Source organism: Zeus faber, assembly GCF_960531495.2.
Source record: "Zeus faber genome assembly, chromosome: 1".
Taxonomy (NCBI): Eukaryota; Metazoa; Chordata; class Actinopteri; order Zeiformes; family Zeidae; genus Zeus; species Zeus faber.
Window position 1 is genome coordinate 33,824,357 of NC_137193.1, and position 17,114 is coordinate 33,841,470.

The following is a 17,114-nucleotide window of genomic DNA, read 5'->3' on the forward strand; positions in this document are numbered from 1 at the left end:
GGGACCCTGCGGGGGTGCCATAATGCAGCTCATTCAGAGCTACTGACTCCCCCTACTGTTGATGTCTCCCCTCCAAGTCCCTTCCAGCCTATTCCATCACAACGGTCAAATCGGCAACAAATCAGTGCAAGCTTATCTCCAACCGGCATCCACAATTTAGAACTAACGCTATCATTGATTTTGTCATCATGCTTCATACATCAGGAAACCTCCTTTGTTTGTTATTTCCCATGGGCTTGTACAGTTTTTTTCATCACGGGAAAACGACAGAATGGCTGCGAATTGCCTTTAGGGGCTATGAGTCATAAATAAGATGAAAATGATCTCGATGGGTTTATTACATGTCTGTCCTGTGAGTTGTTGAGTCTTGCTTTGTGGCCATTTCTAGTAGTACAACTTCTTCGTTCAGAATCAGACAGTGATTTCCTGTAAGTGATGTCTGAAAAAGTACTTGGTTCAAATGAGGTGACAGAAGGAAGTTAGAGGGGTAGTGGAGGTACTGGGGAGAGACTGTGGGAGGTTAAGGTTAGGCCAAAGTCTGCTGACTGGAAAGTCAGAATACAGAGTCGGTGGACATCCGCCACATATTGAGATACCCAGGAGCGTTGCTAGAATTTAAAGACATCAGGGCTTAGCATAAGCAGTCCATGCCGCTGTCGGCGCTCTGTTGGCACCGGGGTGGCGGGGGTGCTCCCTTCCTGTGTTTTTTATCAACAACGTCATATAATTTTTGAGGGCTTTAATACGTGATTAGATTGATAGATGAATAGATTCTGACTATTTTTTATTATTATTCTTATTTCTGTATATATTATTAGATAAGGATTAGATCCAGGCTACTTAAGATCAGGGGGCTATTCATTAAACATGCAGGGCCGAAGCTGACGCCCACCCCTGTCGACGCCCCTGGAGATACCGTCTGCCCAAATGTTTTTTTTTTCACTGAACATCATGAGCATGACGCAAGAGGGCCTTTGAATGATTTGCCTTTTTACGTTTTTATTTTTTTTGTTTATTAAAGCTGCGCCGGATGATTTATTTTCCTGATGAAATCCGTTATTAAATCAAAGAAAAACACACTTAATTAAACCAGAAACGAAAGAATGTCAGTCGAGGAGGCCAACTGAATTTGAGTGTCTATGTACTGGGTAGTATTGCAGTTAATAGATAAATAAAAGAGATACTGTAGATCACACGTTAATAGTTTATAGACCGATAGATCGAGAGTTACCGTTCATTGTCGTGTTGCTACGGCATCTACAAAATAATAAAAATATCTGCTCACAGCCCGAAAAGGCAAAATGGAAAAATTAACACGTGCTGATATCATTTAGCATGTGTAAGGGACTTGTAGGAATTGTGATGAAAAAAACAAAGTTTTTCAGGGACAAAGAAAGACAAAGACAAAGAATTCAGGGACTGCAATGTGACCTATGCAGCTTCAGATGTCGTTTGTTACAGGAGTGATTTTTTTGTTTTCTTTCAGGGGGAAGCGGGGTTGGATGGATTGCGTGGAATAGCTGGAGTTCCAGGAAAAGATGTACGTTTGAGAAATCTTGGGGAATCAAGGGAGAAGCGCCTCAAAATCGGGGCCTCCAAAGCGAATTTCAGGTTCACGTGTTCATATTTGACTTTGAAGGCCTTTTTTGTCCCACGTATGTGCCAGGGATTAAGAGGACTGGCTGGTGCACCCGGCGCCAGCGGATTCAAAGGGGACAAGGTACGGCAGGCACCCGGCACTTCCTTCTTTACACGAAACACAATTCCAAGATGATATCGCCTCAGGCATGAAGGAGACGAGATCGAGATGTAAATCACAAGTCAAAACTGCGGGCTCCCAACCTTAAAGCGCAGCGTCTGCTTTCCAGACATTCCCCCGTCGGCCACGTCTGCCATCAAAGAGCAAAAGTTTGACAGGAAAACACGGCCCGCCGCTTCATTTGTCTGTCTGTAATTAACGACTTTGACGATTGTTCCAGCGCATGTGACGCACCAGTTATTTTTTTTGGTTTTTTTTTCTCATGCACAACCGCATCCACATGCAAGACACACAAAAACAAAGATCAGTCTGTATGGTGTGTCTACTGTCAGAAATAGACTAATTTCCCTTGAGGCCTCCAAATGAAATACATTTCAACCTGTTGCATTGCTAACACAGCAGTATGCAGCCATCCTCTTAGTACAATTACTTGTACTTCTACATTTACATTACATTTATTTACATTTTTTCATTTAGTAGACTACTTACTTACATGAAAGGCTAGAAACAAGCAGACATTGACCATTGGAGCAATCTCAAACTTACTGTAAGTGCATGAGCTCCTATTTCTAAATTCAACCAGATAGAAGTGCAAGAGGCTGTAAGGAACCAGACTAAAATTGCGTCATCAGTCATTTTTTTCCCCATTTTGTATGTTAGTGCAATATGATAAATATTCATGTTGTAAGTGTATTATGTCAAAATAACAACTTAAAACTAGTCAACATCAACAAAAAACAAGAATAGTCATAGCTAGGAGAGGATCTGGTATTCAGGTGTCCCTGAAAGAGCAGGGTCTTCAGGAGTTTCCTGAAGGTTGTGAGTGTCCCTGCAGAGCGTAACAAGATGGGGAGCTCCTTTCACCATTGGGGCCGACTTATATGCTTCTCATAATTCTCATGTTTTTTTTTTGTTGTTTTTTTTTGTGTTTTTTTTCCCTGCGGTGTGACCTGCCTCCCAGGGGGAACAGGGACCTGCTGGATTACCCGGCAATGTGGTGAGGGCCTTGAATAGAGTCGAAAAGTTTATACAATATGGAACCTGCACAAATTAAAAAATGACCTGTTACCTTTCAGACAACCATTTCCTCCCCTGAAGGTTAATGAAGTGTTATATTACTAGGCTTGCCTTTTCTTTTTGTTCATGTTTCTTTTCGTTTTAGGTTCAGATGGAGGGTTTGAGGGGAGACTCTGTGAGTAAATACCATGTTAATATATGGTACTAGGAAAATAAAGTACTTTGCAAATCATCCTCCACACTGTCTACCATATATAATATATTACTACAGATAAAAAAACAATAAAAAAGGATGAATGCGTCTATAGTACATCATGTTCAAATCAGAGTTGTTGTTGACATGTTCATGAACATAACGCATTATGTGTAAAACATACGCCTTCTACCTTTTCAGGGAGCTCCCGGACTTGCTGGCCCCCCAGGGGCCGATGGACCCCCAGGGCCACCTGTGAGGATTTATTATTTCCTCCCCAAATATTTCCTCTTCCCTGCCGTCTGCCTTTTCTGTAAAAAAAATATAGATTTAATATAGTAAAAAAAAAAAAAAGCCATCTGTTGAAAGATATTTCAAACCCAGCAGATGTGGCCCTGTTTAACAAAATGACCTACGGTGCCTTGTGCTGTATGAACTATGGTTGATTGCGAACATTTTGTTTTCTCAGGGGCCACCTGGCATGCAAGGTTTGCCTGGGGAGCCGGGAGAGTTTGGGCAACGGGTAAGAGTATGATTTCTAGGGTATTGCTTTATGTTTCTGCGAACATAGCTGTACTGTAAATCCATTTAATATTCCCCTGAAATCAGAGCAGCACAAGGTTAGGTGCTCAAAGAAAGGCCTAACTTGCCTCCACCACTTTTTTACTATCATCAGTGTTCCCAAGTAATCAATTTTTTTCATATTTCCAGTAAATAATTGCATTTTTTTTTACCCAAGTGTACACTCCCTTTAACCCTTTGGGGCATGGCTATTGACAGATGGTGGAATATCATTCACTCAGACTATCGCAGAGTTATGAGTGAGTAACAGAGGCATAGCATAGGTGGGAAAATGTCCCCGAAACCATTTGTAAAGAGGTTACGAATTGAGACTTGGAGACTATTCTGGGACATTTGGAATATATTTATCTGTTCAATTGTGAAAAATGTTGTTTTATGGGTGAATTAATAGCAATAACTTGTGTACACTGCATTTTGACATCGATCTTGTGTCAATTTTATTTATTTCATTTATTTCTCTCCTAGTCCCATGAGCATAAATAATCACCATAATCAGGCGCTGGTAGAATAGCACACTTTGGAGGTCACACCTCCTAGATCTTGTTATTTGGTACGAGAGGCGTTTCTTGGAAGAATTGCTTCGGAAGTGATGAGAGATCAGCATTTTGCTGTTTTATTTCTGATGTGTCGGACAAAATTTATCTGCAGCACATGTCAGAAGTGAAATCCAAGTCTACCAATTACTTTTTGACACAGAGACAAAATAATATATGCAAACAGCTCACTCAGGTTTGGGGATTTATTTTGTAAATGAACATGGTCGTTGTAAAGTTCAGTTTACAAACACAAGGTAACGGTTTTATTGGTATTTATGTGCAGTTTATTTTTGGAGAATCTTGCAATGAGGGAGAATAATTACACATTGTTCCATATTTCAGTAAGTTCCTCTGTAATAAAATGCTGAGCAGGACATAACTTCAACCCCGCTTTCCTGTCTCTGCATGGAACGGGCCGACAGAGCAGCCCCCTTTCCCAGGCAAAAACCATAAACATAGCAATTCCTCCTGCGAGCTCCAATGCCCTGCTTGCAGCCATGTTTGCGGTTGAGCGTTGCTCTTGGTTTACGACTATCTGCTTCACAGGGTTCTTTCTCTCTACTGCCCCCTGTGGTTTCTGAGAATACTGTCACAGACAATGAAGCACCTATAACTTCTGAACGCCAGCGGTGTCTGGGGGAGGGCACACGCACTCCAAGAAGGACCCTGCGGCGCCCTCAAGCTTGCAACCTCGTTAATAATTAATAATCATTTATTCGAACATTAACATTGAACATTAACATTCAAACACAGCTATACTTAGTAATATTGTTTATTGACTGGCACCGAAAAAATACTTCCACTTGGGTTCATTGTTAGGAAATCATAAAACATTTGATTACAGGGTTAAATATGACAGTATGAGTCACGATTCTAAAGTACACACACACACACACACGCACACACGCGCGCACACACACACACACACACACACACTCTTGACGACTCACTCAGTAAAAATAGTTTGTTCCTGAGTGAGTCGAGTAGTGCTGGAGTAGACATGTCCCAATCCGTCTTGGGGGCTTTTGGTGGAAAGAAGGTTTTAAGTATTTTGAGTTCTTGAGAGCCATGGAGCTGGGTGACATAGCCATGTAATATTGACGTCTTGATACGAGACAAGATATTGTCTTTCAGAACTTTACTCGTTTTGCTCGTCAATCTCTGGACCTGCTTGGTCATAATGGACGCGTTAATGGACGATTATTTCTGGAAATATCTCGTGAGGGCACCGATAGTCATCCCCCAAAATTAGGTAAAACTATCAATAATATTGATAACTTTACCTAATTTCTATTGAGGTATTCGTTAAAAAATATTGTGATTTTTGATTTTGTCAAAAGTCCTACGATATAGAACAGGTTCCTGTGGTAATAGGATTGTCTCCACATACCCCAGACAGAAACCTACATGGAAAAGAAAAATAAATATAAACAAAAGAACAGCAGTTTCCACGAGTATGGGATACTTTAATTTTTCATTTTTTATAAATTTGCAAAGAAAAATCTTAAAACCTGTTTTCACTTTCTCATCATGATGTGGAAATTGCGGTGGAATCATTTCAATGGAATCAATTTTATTAGAGTCAGGCTGTAACATAACGGAATGCAGTGAAACCTAAGGGGTCTGAATACTATTCGAATGCCCTGTGTATGTTTCTATAATCGTTTCTACGAAATAATATTGTTGTTGTTTTTTAACGCTTCACTGTTTTTGTTTTTCAGGGAAAGAAAGGCGAAAGTGGATTGCCGGGAGTGGACGGCCTTCCTGGACCACCTGTGAGATTTGAATCGATTTTATACGTTTTTTTAAATGAATATTCATCCAGAGGGACGTCTGTTGAAATAGTGTGTACAGTTTGTGGGTAATGGGACGGAGAATAATTGACTTTGTTCTGAAAGAGCTGAACTGAAGTGTTTATTTTTATTGCATTTCTATTTGATAATTTGCTGTGAACCACAACAACATTGCACAACAACGGGAAGGTCCGGAAAGTCCAATGGCTATATTAGGACCTAAATGTTATATTTATTGATTTCATGAACCTGAAATGAAAAATAATAATGTTACAATAAACTAGAGATCACGATGCGCACATTCCATTTAATGGTCTGAAGATGATTTGAAAGAATAGCTTTGCTATTTTTCAACCCAGACCTTATTAAAAGTTGATTCCCAAATGATAACTATTCAGAGCGGTACATTTCTCAAAAGCAAAGCTTAATAAATGATGGAAACCAACATTTTAATACACCGAAAAATAGCCAACTTATCATTTTAACAGTTAAGCAAAAAGTCATTGTCATACTTTTTTTTATTCGAATAAAAAATGCATAGGCTACAGATATTGATTCAGCAAAGGGAAATTCCTGATAATGCAAGTCCCTGTGGAAAAAATGCAACTGCTGGAATGCATACCTATAGATGACATACAGTATATAGGTTACCTTACAGCTGCTAATGTACAAAACGTATCGCTGCCCAAAACTACTGCCCAAAAGACTTTAATCTCATACTACAAGATGTCCCCTCGGGATCAGCCCGCCACCGTGGGGTCTCATTTATCTACTTATATTAAATTAAACTCATCAGGTTTGTTTTTCATTAAAAATCCTGCCTTTGCCTTCTTATGGAATTGCATCTCCTAACTAGATTTATAGTTTAAGAGATAAAGTACAAATGGTTTATTGAATTTCCCTTCCGGAATTGACCTCCGGGGATTAATAAAGATATATCTTATCTCATCTTGAAAGAGAAGTTCTTTTCCCCCTCTTGGTTGCAAGGTTAATTAAATTGAGATCAAATCTGTATGAATATCACTATTCTCCCCTCTAGTGGAAACATGTGGTAATTACAGAGCATTACACTGAAAAAACAAATGGCAAAGAACTACATACACAAAGATGACTTGCCTCTGGTATTGCAATTATGTCTTCCCTTAATCCACATCCACAGTTTTATCGTGGAGCCCATCTCATAGTATAAGACGCAGCCTGCTTCTCTGACCTGGCGGAGAGCAGATGCTGATGTTTCAAATGCTCTGCCAGCCTCACCCGGAGGGACAAATTAACACATCAGATTCAGTCTAGTGGGCTGCCAATTTTATGCATCTGGTCCATGCTGTGAAGACGAGACGACAGATAAAAAAAACATGTGTTTTTAGCTGCTGTATAGTTTATGATTCATGGGTGTAATTCTTTCTCCCTCAGGGCCCCCAGGGTCCAGCTGGTCAGGCAGGAAATCGGGGACACACCGGACCCCCTGTGAGTGACAAGAAACATGAATGTTTATGTTCTGTGTCTTCTCCTCTGCGTCGCATACAACTATAATATGTGTGTGTATATGTATGTGTGTGTGTGTATATATATATATATATATATATATATATATATATATATATATATATATATATATATATACGCAGAGGAGAACACAGAGAACATAGACAGAAACTTATGAGTCATTTCTCATACATTATCATAACTCTATACCCCCCTCCAAACAGGGTCTCCCTGGTGAAATTGGATTTTCGGGCAAACCTGGAGAGGCAGGAAAACCTGTAAGCTTGATTTATTTTGATTCTTATCAAATAAGACAATCTCGAGCTGCACTATAAACGTCCGTGTAAGTTCGACAACCTTTTACGTTTCTATCTGTGTCCGTCGCCACAACGTTAAATGTACCCGCCGCCGCATTTCAACAGGGCCTTCCCGGAAAGGACGGTCTGGATGGGCTCCCCGGAAACGACGGTGCCAGGGTCAGTAGCGTAACAGGTTTTGAAATAAATAGATGGGGAGTGTCTGCGCCATCGGCTGAGAACATTTTTGAATTGTCCTATACAGTTTGTGGAACAACGTGTGTATTCAAGACCCCCGTGACTGTACTGGTGTACAAAGCATAATTGAGTTGTCGTGTCTCATCTTCAAGGGACCCAGTGGAGAGCGCGGAGCAGATGGGTTTCCTGGCAAACCGGGACCTAAGGTACGCTGATTCAAGTGAACCCGAAAAATGCTGTCTCCAACCGATTCCCTTGAAATTGGTCCTGCAATTCAAGCCGTCTGTCACATTTGTTGTTCCAACAAATGTCGGAAGGCTGCGACAGGACGCTTTTGTTTTTCTGTGTTTTGTCAAATGAAATGTCAGCAAGTAAAGATCGGGAAAAGTCTGGAAGTTTGTGCTGTCAGGACTGTACGATGAATTATTATGTACGTACGTGGATTTGAATGCATAGTCTTGATATTATTATTATTATTGTTATTATTATTATTATTATTATTATAATTGTAATAATAATAATAATAATAATAACAATAATAGCTACATATGGTACATTATGATAGAAACACAAAGTCTATATTCTATATTATGACATCAAATGAATACTCAGACTATAAAAGCCATTTTTCATTAATTCAAGACCTGGAATAAGACATTGATGAGATGATGCAATGGTAGGCTTTTGGGTTTTCACAGGGTGAAAGTATCCCCAGAAATACCAATGAAATCCTATGTAGGAGAAAGACATCGACAAGACTTTCCCTAATACCAATTCTGTTGTTTTGCGTTGTGGCTGCCTCCTTTTCCAGAGTGAAGACGGTCCTCCCGGCCCCAGAGGCCCCCCAGGGGAGAGAGTGAGTTCAGGGCTGTTTGTTTATTGTTGTCGTTGCTTGTTGTTCAAGATCTCGTAAGAACGTAACGACAACATCCCGTCTCCGCTCGCGACAGGGAGAAGGGGGTTCACTTGGAATGCCCGGCGTGGAGGGGCCGAGGGGAGAGCGAGGAGTTCCGGTGGGTTCCATCTTTCCGTCTACACTAAGAACTGTATCTGTCTACCCGGTCAATTCAAATAGAAAGGTGCAAACCGCATCAGCAATTTTTTTTTTGTCCGCAGGGAGAAAGAGGGAGCGACGGGGGAACCGGGCCAAGAGGTGAAAAAGGCGAAAAGGTGAGAAGAAAAAAACTAAAAGGTTTGACTTGCTGTATTCGCCCGGTTGTTGCACAGTTGGACATTCATATGCTGTGGCACGCTAGATTTCACGGGATGTAGTATGTCATCCTGGTACCTTTCACATACTATTTGAGCATGCTAGGGTTTCTACTTTGCACTAATTTCACCTACTTAATAGTACTCTAGTATGACATTTCAGAGTTATAGTCCCCCGTGGTTTCAATGATGTAATAGGGTAAGACAAGCAGACGTTGACAGTGTGCTCGCCTCTCACCTCAGGGTGAAGTAGGTTCCAGGGGTCTTCCCGGAATTCCAGGGAACGTGAGTAAAGTCAACTTGTTTTTTTAAACGTGTGAATTTCTTGTGTTAACGTTTGCTTTTCTATGTAGTCATAATCCTTGATGGTAATGTTTTTTGTTTTTTTTTGTGTATGTGTAACTGTACAGGTGGCGGAGGTGATACCTGAGCCCGGCGAGCCGGCAAGTAGTGCATCCACACATTTTAAACGGGAGAGAAAATTGAAACATGGCAGTTATTCCCTCCAATTCTAATATCAGGGTTATCTCTGTCACCTGGTCGAGAAAGAAAAAGGCCGTCGTTTAAAGTCAGTGCGCTTTTTAATACCAACATGTGAACGTGTCATTTTTCACCCACAGGGAGAACCTGGAGTGACGGGGGAGAAGGGAGACCAAGGAAAACCGGGAGAAATGGTGATTTTTCAGTTTGACTATATTTATTTTTAGCAAATCTAAGAACACACACGCCAAAGACGCAACGCTAACGTTGTCAATACAAACAAGTGTCCACTAGATGTCAGTAGATGTCTCATTTGCAAACAAGCCCCAACCTCCATCCATCACCCACTGCAGGGAAGAGTGACCATGCATGCAGCCACAGAGGTTTGCAGGTTCTGGTGCAGTGATCGGTTAGAACGGAGGGTTCTCAACCTTTTTCGCCCGTGACCCCGTTATTTTAAGGTCCTAAAATTCTCGAAAGAACAGCGATTAGAGATTGTAACTATTTACCCATGTTTTCTCTTTATTATTATTTTGGAGCCAGCACCACTAATTGGATGGATTGCAATCAACATTTAGGCCAGTAAGCAACAGATTTAGGTTAAGGCTAACAAAAATCTTACTGTTCATTCAAAACTGATATTATTGCATTCGATTGCATATTAGGCAACTGTTTCAATTGTCAATATGAGTGTCCCATCGGCTACTTCTATTATATCAAAGAGAATGGAGGGAGTTCCGAACAGATTATATAGAAATTATGATATATTCTAAACATATTAAAACATTTTTAGACTGAATATCATCAATCAAATAACAAACTCAGTGGAGACCCCATGGTTAAGAATGTCTGGGTTCAGAATGAAGAACTGAATGCTAAAAACCGTGTGGATCCTAAGATGAATAATGGAACAGACCCGGAGGAAGTTACATCTAGACTGGCGGCTGGAAATGTACAAGCTGTAATCTGGACTCCTGTATATTTCTGTCCCCCGTTTAACTGAATTAACCCCTCAAGTTGGACACAGACACATAGCTGCACTTTGAACTGCACCGACAATGCCTGTCTAACGCTCACTGTCCTCTCAGGGACCCAGAGGATTACCTGGAGAGCAGGGCTTCCGAGGACTGCCAGGCCCACAGGTCAGATGCCGAGCCATCGCTGTAATGCACCAGTATTTCAAGTGGGAAGAAACCTGAACAGATGTATTTATTTAAAATATGCATAATTTTTCTTCAAACCAGGGCCCAAAAGGCGACACTGGGATTCCCGGGGAGACCGGACGTGTTGGGGACCCTGTAAGATGTTTGATTATGTATTACATGTCAACACGGAATGACAAAGATTCATATACTGTATATATTTTCAGTACATCATGATAAGAATCAGGTTCCTTTATTTATACCCGGTAGATTTGGTTGCAGTTGAGATATTTTAACATGAACTGATCTTTTTAAGCAAGACACAATGCTCAAAAGAGGCTTTTAAATAAAACAAAGTTAAGAGAAACTGGATTAAATGATACAATTCTATATATATATAAATTTCATGTTACATGTTACAAAGTGGCCATACAACCTATTGTTAACACCGGCTTCAAGTGACATTTCATTCTTCTCCCTAGGGCCCTCCTGGATTAGCAGGTCCTCACGGTTCTCAGGGCTTACCGGGAAATGTGGTAGGTGTTCTGTGTAGAAATTCACACAACTCATATGGTATACACTGTATCTGCCATTTAAACGTGCACTGTATGAGAACAACCAGAAATTGTGCAGAATATCTCTAGAATCTCCGGAATACAGACAATACAGTACAATGAAGGGATCAACTAACTCTCCATACTTCCCGATGTAGGGTATCCCAGGAATCATGGGACCTCCTGGTCCAGCTGGACAGAGAGGAGAGAAGGTGGGCGACCTGTTCTTCCACTTATATTCTTTCACTAACATGGGCTCATGAAGAAACAGGCTGAACGTCACTTTGTTTCCTTTTAGCTGGAACATGAACATATATAATAAACCCAATATAAACCCTTATGAAGGAGAGAAAAGGGAGCTTTCACAAGAATTTAGACATCTAATATATCGCCAACTTGTTGTTGTTTTCTTTGAAACAGGTAGATGAGAGGAGCTTTGGAGATGCGTGCTACTTACAGTTCTAAGCAGCATAGTTGTCATTATACTCATAAAGTTCCGTATTTGGATTCAATTTGTTTTTATTTGCTGCTTTGATTCAGGGCGAATCAGGTAAAACCGGCCAAGCAGGTCCCCAAGGCTCACCCGGAGGACCTGGTCTGACTGGACCCCCTGGATCACCGGGAAAGGGAAGAGATGGACAAAATGTAAGATACTGACACACCCTTTGTTGTGTTCGCCATCCCCTTTGTCTCATTGTGTTCATAGCAGTTAAAATTGTTTTTTTACATAGACCACTCGCTGTAGCTTCCTGCCTTCACTGGCTCACTAGTGACGTAAGAATGATGAACGATTTGGTCATAACGAACAAATCTTTCAAATTAATCAGGATTCGTCAGTCCAGCAAATGAGTCCTGAGGACAACAACTCAATGAATATGAACAAAAGGCCTCTGTGTTTGGAGCGATTCATATTGAACTGAGTCACACTTTGCATTCGACCAAAAGGGAATCAACCAAAATGAATTAAGAGTCTGAAAATCTGAGTCTTTTTACTTAGTGACTCATCAAGAACCTCAAAAAAGTCCCCCAAAAAGGAGGCAGACCTTTCATCTCAATGGCTTGCTTCCAATCAGTCCATTAAGGAAAAACTGGAAACCGTCCAGCGTTCTGCGCATATCTACGTCCTTTTCTCCCGCAGCCGGCATGGTTGGAAAAGACGCAAGGCTGAGAGACAGAGCGCAACAGGGTTTCACCTGAGTTGGCACGTTTTTGGCTCGACACGTTTCACTGTTCACCTCAGACATGTGGCCGATCTGCTGATGGAGCCAGCGCAAACAGGAAGAATCTTGTTAGGAAATATAACATTAAATCCACTCATAACCGTTCAGCTTTTTTTATTTTTTATTTTTTACTGCTGCCAGGTGCGGCCCCCAGGCATGGCTCCAACTTTTTGCACACAGAGAATAGAAATGTGTAGACTTTTAAGTGTAATTGATTTATTTAAAAAAAAATGGGCTTTAATAGTAGTTCCTGAGTGCCAAATGATGTGATTGATGTAATTAACATTACAGGGGGAGACCGGACCACAGGGAATTCAAGGAGCTCCAGGGCCAAAGGTAACGTCAGTTGAGAAGTGTGTGAGAAAGTGTGTATGTGGCCATGTTGTTAAGCTTTGTAGCTTGCCCAAGGTGTTCTTTTTCTTTTTATCATGCACAGGTGCCTTCTTTGTCAACGAGGAAAACTTTTGTTTTCTGAAATGGATGAAGGAAACAATTCATTTTTTTTTTTTTCTTTGAGGGAGAAGCGAAAGCAATTTCTATGGCCACCACCCTGTGACCACCGGTGATTATAACCAGCTCTCGGCTGCGAAGAGCCTCGCACGGAGGCTGGTGTCTGGAAAGGGCCAGACAGGGTCATTTGTTGGATTTATGGTGTAAAATCGTTCACCCCCAATCACCTAAACGGTTCCCTTTCCCAGTACCTGGAATGTCAACAGTAGATTAGATCTTTTTTAAATTTTATTTTATGTATCATAGATTACAAAACAGTGTTTCTGGGATCAGCAGTCTGCCCGCTCAGCGAAACCCTCACCGTGCCGTTGCGGTATCTGAGATCTCAGACATGTGAGCCCGGACTGTAACCATGACCTAGAAGACAATACCGTCAGGGGATCTCTCGTTAAGATTGGTGTACTCTTTGTTTTTTTTTTTTTTTTTTTACCCAAATGTTGGTTCCTGTCATTTTATAACTGTTACCACAACCTCGCTGAACGTTTTTCTTTTGATGGGCTCACTGCTTTTAAACCCTGTGAGAAGCTGCAGCAGTACGTTTCCCAAGACTAAAGTGTTTGGCCAGGTTATGCTACGTAGAGCTGTAAATGATGGGAGTCTACATTATAATCTGGGTTGAAAAATGGCAAAGGTAAAGGATCCCTTTGCCAAAGACTTTACTCTGGTGCTGACAGATAGATAGATAGATACATACATACATACATACATACATACATACATACATACATACATACATATACAGTATGCATACATACAAACATACAGTACATACATACATACATACATACATACATACATACATGCATACAAACATACATACATACATACATACATACATACATACATACATACATACATACATACATACATACATACATACATACATACATGCTTTATCCATCCCAAGAGGGAAATTGCATTATGTCCCAGCAGATCACATCAAAACAAAAGGGAGTAAGAATAACAACCATAGAATGTGGCAATATATACGTATATGTGAAAAAAGTGAAATATACAAAAAAACCTCACAGTGAACTGTACACAAAAAAATAACAATAAAAACAATAAAATTATAAAAAAATGGCCAGTTAATGGAAAAATATACCTTAAAAAACAGTGAAAACAGACTCTAGTTTGTGATATTGCATATGAACAATACTTCCCAGTTAAAACCAGCCATGCAGAGTCAAATGGTTGCTCATGGTGAAACCGCCGAATTACCGCTGCAAATTCAACGTAACGACATGTACAATCGATCACAGAAGTCACCGCTGCAAATACTAAAGGGACCGCAGAGTGCACAGCGGTAGTCACAGCTTCTTGTAATCCTCAGGGCCTTTCCGGTTCACAAGGTCAACCAGGGCTGCCGGGAGACAGAGGCAACCCGGGAGAAGGGAAAGTGGGAGCTCAGGTACGGACATTCAAACTTACGGCACACGTCTTCCAGTACGTATCCCTCAGCTTGTAAAACAACCATACTGTATGGATCTTCTGCAGGGACCACCGGGGCCTAAAGGGGAGACTGGAGTTGTGGTATGTTGTTTTTTGATGTGTTTTCTTTTTAAGGACAGTAGGTATGTGACACATCACCTTGGCATCTATTTTTCTAATTTATCTTTGCTTCTTTTTTTTTTTTTTTTTTTTTTTCGGGTGGTGGGGGGCCGCAGGGATTGAGGGGTCTGCCTGGAATCGCCGGCCCCCAGGGACCTGCTGGACACAATGTAAGAAAAGGCCCTTTGACTTCTTGCATAGCACTTAGACCGTGATAACATTCATTGGTGAACATGTCCCCTCCCTGGTGCTCAGTTTAAAATGTCTCTTTAATTTAGGCTTCACAAGTTGCACTCTGCAGATGAGGGTAACTTTCCCATATCTCTTTGGTTAAAATGCAGGGTTTGCCAGGAAGGCCAGGAGACAAAGGTTCGCCCGGAGAGCCCGTAAGTACCTTTGTAGACAGCAGTGAACTTCACCTTCATTTAACCCCCTTATCATTTCAGAAAATTCCTTGAATTGTGTTCAAAGACTAAATCTGCTGAGCTACTGAGATTACTGTGTAATTAATTTGTCAGGCACCCTTAAATTAATCTAATCTCATGCATGGAAGAGAGGCTACAAAAGGCCTCACATAATAGCAAAGCAAGCAGTGGTGTAGTGGTGTGTCTACCAACCTCTGGGAAGGGGGATTTACCGTATACCTACTTAAAAATAGACAGAAGTCCCTTCCCCTGCTGTTATTCCTCTGGAGTCTACATTATCGCCGACGATATCAAACGCCAGGTTCTGTTTTAAACAGTCGAAAGTTCCAACACCGAGCTTGGCGCCACCCTTATGTGGAACAGTGGAAGATTTTTGTTCAAAAGTCGTATTAAAATTATTATATCATATTATATTAAAATTACATTATTTATTTGGTTTCTTCCTTTACTATTTTTTACTCCATTCACTCCGTGTCATGTTTCCCAGGGAAAAGCTGCAGACCTTTCTGACCTGAATCTCAAGGTGAGGCAGTCGTCATCCATTCCCCTCCTCCCTTTGTCTCCCCTTTAATGGAAATAAAATGCACCGGCTTACGTTTCGCTGCTGTCCACCCTTCAGGACGTTTGCTCGGACTGTCCCGCGGGACCGGCCGGCCAGCCCGGCCTTCCAGGTGCACCGGGAGACAAAGGACACACAGGACCTCCCGGGAAAAATGGCCAAGATGGCTACCAAGTAGGGCGAAGCCAATGATATTACGATTATTGTTCTGTGGTCCTGATAGCAACTCATCTATTGCGCTAAAGTGAATTTATATTTTTGTCAGAAATATTTGGATGGGGTATGTGCTTACGATGTGGTACCTTTTATCATCACTCACCCCGGGTGTGGCAGATAAAGAGGCTGGGTCCGCATCATTAGGCCAGATACCTCTGGGAGGGGGGAGTAGAGAGCGATTAGAACCCGGTGACCGCGCTCTCCATCGTGTTCCTGGAACAGAGACTGACTGTGTTCTGTGTCATGACAGGGCCAGGCGGGCCTTGCAGGACCCCCAGGGCCTTCTGGTGCCGACGGAAGCAAGGCAAGTCCCAAAAGAAAACACGCACAAATGTCCTCCTTCTGTAACGTATTGAAGTATTTAGACTTTCTCACTTTTTAAAAAAATCGATTCATTTCATCACATTCTTTGGTTGATTTTCTTTTTAACCACAGGGTGTGAAAGGGGATCAAGGACCAGCTGGGGCACCCGGAGACAAAGGCGAGAAAGTAAGAGCATTGTCAGTTACGCAAAAGCTTTTAATGATTTCAGCCATCCTCATCTCAGTCCACCAAAATGTAATTATCAAGCTCAGTATTTCTATGACACATGCATATGATAATGATGAGTCACTAAAGTTACATTTTCATTGCTTTTTGTAACACACAAACATATTTATTTATTTTTTCAAATTGTACTAAAATATGGATTTTTTTCTGGAATTGTATTATATTTTAGAATTTATATTTTATTTTATTTTTGTAATATATGATTTATTACAATTTTGAATTTAATTTTATTATTTTTAGAATTGTGTTGTAATAAAAGAAAAATGAATATGGAATTGAATTGAATTTTTGTATCGACAGGGACATCCCGGACCCCCTGGTCATCCAGGGACTCCCGGCTTACCAGGCACATCTGTAAGTCATTTATTTTGCTCTTTTAGGAATCACTGAAAATAATACTTAACCTTTAGGTGCTCCAGGGTGTCTTTACTCTTGCTGACTGAGCAGTCACCCCATCAAAGGGCAAAAGCATTCTCTCGCTTTGGACAGCAGTAAAATGGTGAAATATTTAATTTCAACCCATCCAAAACAGGCTTTGTTGCTTTGTTTTCCTTTCTTTATCAAACAATTGATGAAGTAAAAACTGATATTTCAGGGTCAGCTTTTGTTACCAGAGTTCGTGTTTCAATTCACTCCAAAAGTAAAACCCCACTTGTTTTTGTCTTTAGGGTAACGATGGACAATCTGGCCCTGTTGGTCCTCCGGGATCCCCCGGAGAAAAGGTCAGGCTACATTCTGTGTATTTTCCCCCAGAGAGCTTATTACCAAAGTGTCATGACAGTAGAAACTGTCTGCCTCCAGCATGTAGGTCAAAACGCCTTAGTGCTAATAGTGGTCATG

At 41.1% G+C, this 17,114-nt stretch overlaps 1 protein-coding gene across 1 annotated transcript in view; it reads left to right on the forward strand.

Moving 5' to 3' along the window:
• col22a1 (collagen, type XXII, alpha 1) overlaps positions 1–17,114 on the forward strand; it is a 43,414-nt gene that overhangs the window by 18,908 nt on the left and 7,392 nt on the right. The window contains exons 15-47 of the mRNA XM_080007463.1: positions 1,487–1,540; positions 1,667–1,720; positions 2,721–2,756; positions 2,922–2,951; positions 3,171–3,224; positions 3,439–3,492; positions 5,809–5,862; positions 7,294–7,347; positions 7,590–7,643; positions 7,788–7,841; positions 8,012–8,065; positions 8,671–8,715; positions 8,810–8,872; positions 8,976–9,029; positions 9,312–9,353; positions 9,479–9,515; positions 9,693–9,742; positions 10,637–10,690; positions 10,793–10,846; positions 11,173–11,226; positions 11,403–11,456; positions 11,785–11,889; positions 12,756–12,800; positions 14,308–14,385; positions 14,472–14,507; positions 14,642–14,695; positions 14,867–14,911; positions 15,438–15,473; positions 15,570–15,683; positions 15,976–16,029; positions 16,161–16,214; positions 16,575–16,628; positions 16,943–16,996. Of these exons, the coding sequence (XP_079863589.1) occupies positions 1,487–1,540; positions 1,667–1,720; positions 2,721–2,756; positions 2,922–2,951; positions 3,171–3,224; positions 3,439–3,492; positions 5,809–5,862; positions 7,294–7,347; positions 7,590–7,643; positions 7,788–7,841; positions 8,012–8,065; positions 8,671–8,715; positions 8,810–8,872; positions 8,976–9,029; positions 9,312–9,353; positions 9,479–9,515; positions 9,693–9,742; positions 10,637–10,690; positions 10,793–10,846; positions 11,173–11,226; positions 11,403–11,456; positions 11,785–11,889; positions 12,756–12,800; positions 14,308–14,385; positions 14,472–14,507; positions 14,642–14,695; positions 14,867–14,911; positions 15,438–15,473; positions 15,570–15,683; positions 15,976–16,029; positions 16,161–16,214; positions 16,575–16,628; positions 16,943–16,996 (1,788 nt within the window). The remainder of the gene's footprint in view (positions 1–1,486; positions 1,541–1,666; positions 1,721–2,720; positions 2,757–2,921; positions 2,952–3,170; positions 3,225–3,438; positions 3,493–5,808; positions 5,863–7,293; positions 7,348–7,589; positions 7,644–7,787; positions 7,842–8,011; positions 8,066–8,670; positions 8,716–8,809; positions 8,873–8,975; positions 9,030–9,311; positions 9,354–9,478; positions 9,516–9,692; positions 9,743–10,636; positions 10,691–10,792; positions 10,847–11,172; positions 11,227–11,402; positions 11,457–11,784; positions 11,890–12,755; positions 12,801–14,307; positions 14,386–14,471; positions 14,508–14,641; positions 14,696–14,866; positions 14,912–15,437; positions 15,474–15,569; positions 15,684–15,975; positions 16,030–16,160; positions 16,215–16,574; positions 16,629–16,942; positions 16,997–17,114) is intronic.